General features: G+C 46.0%; 2 protein-coding genes across 2 annotated transcripts; one reads left to right on the top strand and one right to left on the bottom strand.

Annotated features, from left to right (window-relative positions):
- Positions 1-401: 401 nt before the first annotated feature.
- Positions 402-6,121, top strand: PADG_02628 (uncharacterized protein; the record flags this gene model as incomplete). Its single annotated transcript, XM_010759760.1, has 3 exons — positions 402-4,943; positions 5,018-5,281; positions 5,372-6,121. The coding sequence occupies 3 exons, from the start codon at positions 402-404 to the stop codon at positions 6,119-6,121; spliced, it is 5,556 nt and encodes a 1,851-aa protein (XP_010758062.1).
- Positions 6,122-8,305: 2,184 nt separating this feature from the next.
- Positions 8,306-11,038, bottom strand: PADG_02627 (uncharacterized protein; the record flags this gene model as incomplete). The annotated part of the gene is made up of 7 exons (XM_010759759.1): positions 8,306-8,833; positions 8,888-9,067; positions 9,128-9,165; positions 9,283-10,146; positions 10,204-10,331; positions 10,391-10,673; positions 10,954-11,038. The coding sequence occupies 7 exons, from the start codon at positions 11,036-11,038 to the stop codon at positions 8,306-8,308; spliced, it is 2,106 nt and encodes a 701-aa protein (XP_010758061.1).

Below are 11,038 nucleotides of genomic sequence, written 5' to 3'. Positions count from 1 at the left end.
GCCAACGTTGATCACCGCAACTTCGACTTCGACTCTTGACTCGACCGGGACCTCGTCTCCTTCAACCACCCTCTCTCGTCCATGCCATACCATTCCTCCCATCTCCCTCACACCTCTGGCCGTTCTGGCGGCTCACCCCTGCCTTTTCTAAAACGTTTTCATGACCGTTGCGCTCTAATTATTTGTCGTTGACTTGGGATAGTGATGCTAACATATGGTTGTACCCCTTTGATATTTTCTTTTCCGCGATCTTGTTCCACTCGTTCAAGGGGCCCTATGACCCTCATGTTTGTGGATTCAACTCTCCATTTGGCTAGGCTCATATTATCAGCCTCTGCTTGAGGCCTAGATTTGGGTCAATTTTTAAGCAGGATTGTGGAGTAGTCCCGCAGAACTTCAAAATGGCATACCAACAAAACGGCCAGCGCCCACAGCAGTATCCTGGCCTCCCCGCGTCTCCCGCACCGCAGTACCATCAGCGCCAACAACAAGAACAACAGCATCAGCATCAGTTTCCGCTATCGCATCCCCTTCAATATCCCGCACACTATGTTCCTGCCCCCCCGCTAGCCAACCAGCAGCCTCGGGTCCCATTGCGACGGACGACGAGCTTCGACGCTGGCGATGACCAAACTTACTTCCATGGGGGTCGACAGCACGCCGGCGCAACTACGGGCTATGTAGGGCAAGCAGACCAAGTAAGCCCTGGCAGTGGGTATGCAGGTTATTCGAGCGGAGGTGTGAACAGCGCCACAACAAATAATCTGGGATCAGGGAGCTTACATTTGTCTGTGAGCTCACAACAAGTGATCAGCCAGCCTTCGCATAACTCGTCTGCGATGGCGGGATATCAACATCATTATCAATCCCCATCCTCAACTTCTCCGAGCCAACCCGCCTATAACCCACTACAGTTCGCACATTCCGCTCAGGCAGCTCATTCACAACCTGGATATAATCCGCAGGCGTTCGTACCCACTGGTACTGCCAACACGCAATACAATAGTCAGGCCTACCAGCATTACAATCCAGCTGCGTATCAAACTCCTCCCTCAGCCACGTATCAAACCTCCCCAACACCGTCATGGCAGCCGGTAACACCCGCTCAGTCGTATGGTTTCTCCCCGTCTTCGCAGTACCAATTTTCTCAGGTTACTCCTCAGCAGCAACAGGTGCCGCTACTGCCACTTCCACCTCCACTTCCACCTCCACGAAATCATGAGAACGCGTACCAGCCGGGGTATTCGTCGCCTCAGCATATCGATACCTCTCCACGTCCGCAGTACGGTTATCCGGCCAGCTCTTCCCAGCCAATCTCATCCGTATCTCTCATCACTCCTCAGTCAACATACACGACCGCACCTCCGACAACCCAGGCTGTTTACACTACGGATGTATATGCAGTCGAGGTTCCTGCGCCTGCTGTTCCAGGAAGGCTCTACACCCAGGGTTCTCAACCTCTACCATCCTCCCCTCATCCTCCTCCACACAATACATTTGTACAAGGACCATCCCATCAGCCACCCTCCCATTCATCTGTCGATGATAGATCGCCTGCAACGTATCAGGCTAGTGGCCTAGTTCCAACTCCCCCTCTTCACCAGACACATCAAATTTTACCTAGGCGAACTGATACACTGAATCGCCACCCACAGTCTAGGCCTTTACCGGGGCCGCCAACACAGACAGAGCAAGTGGCGACATCTGTAGTGGATAGGCGGAATGGACGAGGGGATTTTGATGTTAGTTATGGGGATTCTATGAAACCAATTGAAGGTGCAGTGATAGAAAATCACCCGGCGGGTGCACGACAAAGCCCCCGAACTACCTATCATAATCAACCATGCCAAGGAACTACCGTTGACCGACCATCACCACTCTCCGCTTCGCCGCATCCTCATATATCTCCAGACCTGCATCACTCATATACGAATGGTCATGCTCACATTGCCAATGTTGGACCTGGACTTAATATTAACTACGATGCACATAGTGAGGAGGACGATGCCGAAGCTGCTGCTGGCTTGGCAGCCTTGCAAATGGCAGAGGAGGAAGATGTTATGTTCAGTGCTCGCCGAACAGCAAATTCAACAACGGCGAGTACTCTCGGACTCGTCCATGACAGTCTCCCTTCGATTCCGAACACCCGCGTTGAATCGAGTAGTGATAGTGATTATGCTCATCATGACATGGGCCTATACGGGGGAGGGTACGACGCTCACCTGCACTATGGTGATAATAACCCAAACATTAGTCCTGATACTGGACAACTTGTCGCCACTTCTGGCTCGATGCGAAGTTCAGATATATCCACGGACGACCTCGGGACGAATTCGGATAATTATGAATACCCAAGCATGGACCAGGATTCCATTCACCCTTTCCCATCCCATAGTAATCCGGCACGAGTGGATGTCGTTGGTATTGGCGGTCTCGTACAGCCCACAATTAACAACAGAAGGATGAGTTTCGAAGATGGCGATGAGGGAGCTATGAATAGGCCAGGCACGCGGCCCACTTCAGGGAGTGACACTACTGATGAAGGCGAACCCCAGGATTTATTCTTCCATCCAGGAATGTCTTCCAGGCCTCTACCTCCCGCACCTGTTCCTGTGGCAAGCAAAAATCTTATCCCGCATCTGATGCCTGCAGGTACTTATCGGAACCGCGAACCACATGGGCAACAATTTAATACCTATGGACAACCTCCCTATCCCTCTCATCCAGAAGAGCTTGTTCAACCCTCGTCAGCTGTTCCACGGTCAACTTCTGTTTCTAACCATACGAATAGTCCTCGCGCTGATCCGATTATTAGGTCAAAAACGGATGCGGATAGAATTAGGCTGAAACAGGGTTCATATGATTCGCCGGGCGCGACACCTGTTACACTCGACCTGCCTACCATCCCAGCCGGAAGGCGTAAGAAATTTAGCCCCGCGAAATTGTCAACGGAACAATTCCGGAAGTGCACTGAACCCTGGGCTCTTAGTGCTGTAGTCGCGTGGATCAAGGACTTGAGTGAAGATGAGACTGACCTGAAGGAACAGGCCATTGTTGATGCTGTTGTCGCATTATTTACCCACAAGGTTCCCACCATGAACACTATTGATGCGGAAGTTTTGGGCGATAGGATTGTGAAAAATATGTTAAATGAAGGTGTGTTAATTAAAGATGAAGAATGGGTTAAATTCGGGCCTTCAACCCTCTCGGGCGTCTTCTGGCAAATTAGTGGTCAAGGCTGCTACTCGTCCCGACTGCATTTACAGGAAGGTGAATCTGTTGGCCGGTGCTACTCTCATCATTGTATGCGAACTCTAAAGAAGGTTAATCTCCAGATGCATGAAATGGAACCAGAGAAAAAGGCAGAGGATTGGGCTACATTCTACAAAGTAGGCAAAGAAATATTCGAGACTCATTCGAAAAAGGAAATCGATCGACAGAATATCCTCCATGAGATTGTTACGACGGAAGACGCGTATATCGGACAACTGGATGTGTTGCGAATGTTGTATCGTGATCAGCTTGCAGAATTTAACCCTCCAGTGGTTAACCCAAAGCGCATTAAAAAGTTTTCAAACGATGTTTTTGGAAAAGTGGATGCTGTCAAGAAGGTCAACGAAGATCACTTACTTGCTCAGTTGAAATATCGTCAGAAGGAACAAGGACCATGGATTGTTGGGTTCAGTGACATATTCCGCGAGTGGATTCGACGAGCAAGGGCTGCTTATATTGATTACGCAGCGACTTTTCCCAATGCAAATTATCTTGTTCGAAGAGAGGCTGAAACAAACATCCTGTTCAGGCAGTTCTTAAACCAGGCCCGGGAAAATAAGCTGTCAAACCGACTAAGTTGGGACACGTTCTTGAAGGCTCCGATCACCCGGATCCAGCGATATGTCCTCCTCTTGAATACAGTATTAAAAAGTATGGAGAAAGAGTGCGAAGAGAAGACCAATTTAATTCAGGCCATAGAAGAAATCAAAGCTGTTGCTGCTGAATGCGACACAAAAGTTGGCGATATGGCCAAGACCGTGAACCTGAAGGAACTGGGATTGAAGTTGCAGCTCAGGCCGGAGTTGAAAGGGGAATTTCAACTTAACCTTGAGCACTTGGAGATCATATTCCAAGGGGATCTCCAGCGACCGCGGACAAAGCGGTTTAATTGGGTTGATATACGTGCAATTTTGTTCGATCGGTATCTAATTCTTGCAAAAATTGTCGTCTCTCGGGATGCGTCACGAAAAGAGTTCTATGATGTATCCAAACTGCCAATACCAATGGACCTTCTAACACTCGAGAGTACGAATGATGACCCTGTCATGAAATCTTCTGTTAGGGGGATAACTGCAGTTTCGACTCCCGCCGGTAGACTAGGTTCTCCAGCGGACCGCAATAGCCCTGGCCCTGGGAACTTAGCACATACTGCCACGAGTTCTTCCACTGCGTCTACCAATTCCACCACTTCTTCCAAAACTCTTGTTCCTGTTTCCGTTCTTGACCAGAGAGATGACAAAATTTTATATCCCTTCAAAATCAAACATCTTGGCCAGCCAGATGTGTACACACTTTATGCACCCACGGCACAAAGCCGACAGGATTGGTGCGAAAAGATTATTGAGGCCAAAATAAAGCATGCAAAGTCTCTTCATGCTCAGAATGCGGAGCCTTTCAAACTTCGTGTACTTTCGGACTCCGCGTTTGCATATCCGGACCACGCAGTTTCACCTAAGACCGCCGTAATCACAGGCACTCCCTTGGATCGAGCGATACGTGAAGTTGAAGCTAGGTACCAAGGAAATCTGTCACGGCCATTACCAATCTGCAGAGCTTCCGTAAATTGTGCTACTGTGTTTCAACAACCGCATGGAAGATTGATGTGTGCTGTTGGGACAGACTACGGCGTGTATATCTCGGAATATGACAATTCTAGAGGTTGGACGAAGGTGAGTACTAGAGTCTCGCGGTTTAGCCAAGTGATATCGTGTTTACGGACCTTAGCTAACATCACCATCTCTAGGCAATATCCACAGTACGCGTAACTCAGATGGCTGTTTTCGAAGAGTTCAACCTGTTCCTCCTTATTGCAGACAAATCTTTAATCGCATACCACCTTGACGTTGTTTGCCCACCAAGTGGGGTTCACGCCCAAAGCGACTCGCAAAGGCGTGCTCCGCAAAAGTTATCAGGTAATCGAGAAGTTGGATTCTTTGTTGCTGGCCGCATGAAGGACAGGGCTCTTGTGATTTATAAGAAACGTGATGGGATTACGTCCACTTTCAAGGTATTATCGTCCAGCTGTTCTTGCATCAAATGTCCTTGCCATGCACGTATGGATATAACTGGTTCTCTAATTCACTGAACTTCGCATTAGGCTCTTGAACCTGTGTTGCAAAAGTCATCCTCAATTCGTCCACGATTCCTACCTACACGTCGTGGCCAAACCGATTTTTTCCGTGACTATGATGAATTTTATATCCCGGCAGAAAGTTATAGCATCAACCTCTTCCATTCTTCACTTGCCATTTCGACATCCCGAGGTGTCGAGGTTCTCACTTTAGACAAAAAGCAACCATACTCTGTCCCTTGCCTCCAATCCAAACAGCCCGAAGCGCAGCCAAGTCTAAATCAAATTGGTAGCCGTATTAGCAATCTCCGGCCATTAGGCATGTTTCGCCTCAGCGATACCGATTTCCTCGTAGTCTTCGTTGACTGCGCTGTCTACGTTGATAATCATGGCGACGTCAACCGGGCAGTTATTATGGAGTTTCTCGGGCGCGCCATCTCCGCCTGCCTCTGCGGAAAATTCCTCATTCTTGTTAACGAGGACTTTGTCGAAGTGCGCAACGCCATGAACGGGCGACTGCGGCAGGTTATCGCTGGCCGCAATGTGACGCTTCTTGACGATGGCGGAAATGGATCTGGTGGCATGAGTAGCTCGTCACCAACAAATTTTAATGAGGCGGCCGCTGCTGTAAACCCGCTAAGCGGGCAGAATGGCCTAGGCCTCTCAACTGGATTTTCGACTTCTGGGCGAACGGTGAAGATTTGCATGCAGCACCCTGAACATGAACGTAGTCAAATTATTGTGGAATTACTCGAAAACCATGGGTTGAAGGAGTGATTACCATTTGAGAATTTTTGAAGATTTTCAGGTTAAATTTTTGTTGCTTTCCTCTTTCGTTCTCTCTTTCTCTCTTTCTCTCTTTCTTTTCTTTTCTTTTTCATTTTTTTTAACAAAAATTTATGTTTGTGTTTCTATACCCATTTTTACGAATTCTCTGGTTTCTAATTTTTATTATATTCTTTTCATTTTGGATTCTTATGTTGGATGTGTTATAACCCACTATTTCTGGTTTTCTTCGCCTATGGCGGTTTGGCAAATCTTTTTGTGTCGTGCTTTCATTCTTATACGTGATTTGCTTAATTTACATTTCTCCCACCCTCTTTGCTTTATATTTTCTTGTACATTTTTATTCGTACCCTCAATTTCTGAATGTCTTTCTTTCTCATTCCTAATTTCTCTGTTGCTCATTTTCCCTATTTCTTTGGTTATATATATCACATCTTTTTGCGGCGAAGTATACTCCACGTTTCCCATGAGCAAACGGTTTTCAGTTTACGGTCATTTATCTTATTTATGATTCAGCCTTTGTCATTACGAAGGACTATATTCAAGTCCGTTTTATATACTTCACAATTCACAGGCTAGCTAGTAATACAGCTATACAGATATCCAAATAGTTTCAACACAAGCATAATTTATGAATAGCGTTTGTGCCATCGCTTCATCCCTCCACCTCCCGAAATACCATGAGAGCGGGGTTCAACCGGCTGAAAACACAACACCCTATCTATTGACCGAGTCATTTTGCTTCCAGTTGCAGAGTAGCAACCAGGATGGCCCGGATAAGTTAGATCCGGCTATGGCAGTTAATTTATTCCTCATTTGATATACCTCGGGAACGAAGGGTTTGTTTAAAGAGGTTTAGCTCAGTGTGCCATTGTCGAGTTTCTGGTCAAATAAGGAATCAGGTACGTTTATACAAATACAAAACCATTTACATTCTATTATTTTGGTTATTGGCTTTTTTGAATCAAGATAAGGGGATTTAGGGCGTGGGTAAGTAACTAATAGTTAAACTGGATTACGGTGCCCATAGCGCCTTGGAAATTCAGATGGAATTCAACTAATGTTGTTATATTAATGCGAATTGGATACAGTGTTATATAACTAGCTATTATACTTTCAAAAATAAATATTAAATATAACTTTTATCTTACAGCACAAGGATTGATATGATGCGGACTTTTTCTTTTTCTTTTTTTTCTTTATTTTATTTATTTTTTTATATTTCTTTCTTTCTTCCCTTCTTTCTTTATTTTTTTTGAAAGTGCGAACTTCGTGGAAATAGGATGTTGCTCTCTGTATCAGTAGTGACACCCCCAACCTTGCAAATGGCTCTGTGCCTGTTGAATGCCTAAAACCTTGGAAAGCCCTCATATGGCCATTGAGAATAGTATTCGTGGTTCAACGGTCTTCTCATAAAGGAGCCGCTTCCCCGAGTCACGTCTTCTTCTCCAGGAACCCCGACATGTTCGTTGAATGACCACAGGGTTACAACCCAATTGTTCTTAAGTAGGTTGTTCGTTGATTAGGAGATTTTGCAAAAGGGATAACGGCGATGCGGAGTGTTTTATTAATATTTCGCAATTGGCCAAAGTGATCTACCAGCGAGCGATATATAGACATATATAGATATGTTCCTGAAACTTGGTTTATTGACTAATGCATTGTTCGTCAACGACGGGAATATCCAAGATGTGGCAAATAACTAAATATTTTGTCGAGATTTTCTTTTTGAGAGTTCGAGGTTCGAGGCAGTCCTTTTGAGGGTTCAAATAGCCAAGTTTGGTTGCAGTCGCTTCAGCGACAACGAAGGAATCAAAATGCTTGGATAATAATTTCGAGCCAACGTTTATAATCGACATGACAGTTGCATCTTCCATTCATGATGTATTACATCACCAGTCACGATCCATGTCAGTTGATCTTGGGTGTGTCGCTTCTGCGTCCTGATGCCGCTTCACCCACCCTCTAATCCATTTGTGACTCTCGGGGTATGGAATGCTGGCAAGTGGGACTTTGCCAACACAACGTTTACAGGTCATGAAATTTTACCCTTAGGCCTGGTTGAGTTTTACCGAATGTAACGAAAAAATCACGTTCGAAATCGACAGGCAAGTCAGGCTGCGCTCGAAGCTTTGGGTTTGACCGGAGTAAACGAAGAGACTTACTACGATATAATTATTCGTCTCCGGCGTAATCGAATTCAGGATTCGGGACAAAGTCTCCCTTCCAGTGTTCCGACGGATCAACTTGATCCGGTTTCACATATCTTGCGGTCATCGCAAAGCGAAGTTTACCTTCAGGAACGACTGCATGCTCATAATACTTTTGCAAATTAGGACCATGCATCACGACCATATCGCCATGATTAAGCTGTAGTACGCAGAATGGAGAAGATTCCTTTTTGTTGACTCCGTCCATCTGCTCTTCATCATGTTTTCGTTTCGCCTTTCGTTTCAGGAGTCTTTGGAGGCTGTCCTCATAGTGAGATAAAGAGATCTCGCCATCCTTTAGCTTCCGTTGAAGCTCGACTCTCTGTTCGTACATCAGACAGCCAGGAAGCACAGGATCATCTACAACAAGTTTGCCTGCTCTGCTACACCCATGATAGTATTTGGCCTTCATGCGGATAGACATGGTGGCTTTTCCACCCAGAGAAAGGGTGGCGATTGTTGGTCCCAAAGACGACTCCCCGTCATCATGATACTGAAAACGGACGTTAGTCGCGGGTAACGCCGCCAATGTATGTCTTTGACTTACCCCGATTGACATGTCCTCAAAATATCCCAGGGTTAACAGCTCATTAGGTCTCTGAAATTCATCCTCATTCACAGTCTTCTGGGTAGCCCAAGTAAGACGTCCGAGAGCAGCAAGAATTACGGAGGGAGCTGTGTTAAAAGGCCTAGAATCGACGCTCACAACGTATTTATATGGCATTCCCTATTTCTCATGTAAGAAAAACAACCAGATACAGACGAGAGTAAATATTGGGGGACTTACATAGTTAACAGCAAAGTGTGAAGTCAGAGTTCCAGCCACTATCCTCAGAAGAAATAAGTTAGTAAATTTTAAACTCAATTTAGAGAGGTGTGGTAATTATGAAAGATGGCATTGCAGAAGCAGCTAGAGAGGAAGCGGAATTTCGTAAGGGAGACACATGCCGACGCTCTGCTGAAGGGGATACCGTCGTAGGCCAAGATCCTCCTCTTGCAACATTTTAAATAGATCATTTGGGCCTCTTTCGCGATAATTAACTGTATTATTCGCAGCAAAATGTGTAATTAGACCCACACCAGGGATCTGGAACATGTCTTTCCTGTAGTTCTTCATGTAATGAACCACTGGAGCTGTTTTGTTTCCTTTGCCTTTGCGTGGGAGCCGATGGCCAACGGGGCCCATCTCGAGCTCTGGAAGCACGGATCTCAGCGATACTCGAGTCATAGAGAATTGGTACTTAAAGTCACAGCCTTCCGTTTCGCAAATCCACCCTCTCCAGTACTTTCTGGAAATGCATCGTCTGCACTTGGGACACACAATTCCTTTCCATGTAACACGTGCCGATGTGAGGTCGGTGTCTTCTTTCAAAAATGTAGAAAGTAGATCCGGGACCAGGCTACAAGGAGCTCGAACCGGTTGTTTCTGTTGAGTCCTCATCCTGAGAAATAGGGGGTGGTAGGTCAATGTTTTCGATGGCGAAGACCCGTTCACCCGCCAGAACTGATTGCAGAAAGGCCGCAGACACATCCAGCCCTCCTGATAAACCCGAGGGCTTGTACTCGAGCACGATTTGCAGGTTGGGCCATCGATCGGCGCGATAGAGATACGCTGACGTATGGGAATCGGATCATTTGAGTTTTCCGGAGCCCACCAGCTTTTGCTATCTAGATCCAGCTTCTCAAACCGTATTCTAGCAGCCGGCATCTTGTCTACTTTCTCAAACCAGATGTTGGTGATTCGAAAAAGGTCCATCACATTGTACCGATGGGGAACCTTCGTAGGACATATAGAGTTTTTGTTGCCTAGGGAATCATGAGCCCCAGTAATTGAATAAAATGCATACAGTTCTCTCTGCTTACCAATGATCATGCCTACTGGTATTTCGTGCTTCATGGAATTCATCAGAGCATCAAAAATGGTTCCAGACCCGGTATGCGGCTTTGTCTGAACCAATTCGCCATTTTTGTTCTTTTCACACCCACCTCCACTACGATATTTCATTAGTCAAAGGGTGGAAACAAACTATGCAAAATACCAGCAGCCTACATTCGAGTAATAATAATTTCATCGTCCAAGTATGCCTGGCTTCCACTGTCAGCATCGACGAGAAACCCCCAACAGTAACCATCAAGAAAGTAGCAGCCACCCTGCAGCGAACGGAACCAAGGCAGAGCATCACAAAGTTCCGGTCGATTTGATGCCCACGCTGGTGGAGAACCGCATGGTGGCGTTGTCCCGGTAGTCAGTATGGGCGTTGTGCATGCCGTTGTTGATGTTTTAGAACTAGGCAGATCTGGGCTTGCTTGAGTGCGCGATAACGAAATATCTCCTAGAAGCGAGGTCAGAATAGCATCTCGCAGTATCAGTATGCCAAAGTTACTGCGGTAAAAATGCTCGTGATGTCGATTAAAATAAAGAAATAAAGGAATATAACGTTGCACATAATGAGGTTTCTCATCTACTTGGCATTAAACAGTTTGAATGAGTAATCAAGGGGAGGTGATGGCAAAATGGCAACGAAAGATAGAATAAATGAAGTAAAGAGAATAGAAGAAGTAAGCACACAAAATATGCAATTTTACACAAAGCTAAGGCGTGGAATAACATACTTGATTTGGCATCCTGAGGTTTGGTAATCGTGCCCATTCCCTCAACATTCCTCTGGCGCAAAGCTCTTCGTTCGTACAACTCCAT

The sequence above is a fragment of the Paracoccidioides brasiliensis genome, assembly GCF_000150735.1.
Source record: "Paracoccidioides brasiliensis Pb18 unplaced genomic scaffold supercont2.3, whole genome shotgun sequence".
NCBI lineage: Eukaryota > Fungi > Ascomycota > Eurotiomycetes > Onygenales > Ajellomycetaceae > Paracoccidioides > Paracoccidioides brasiliensis.
Note: the sequence above shows the minus strand (reverse complement) of the source record. Positions and strands in the feature narration are given on the sequence as shown.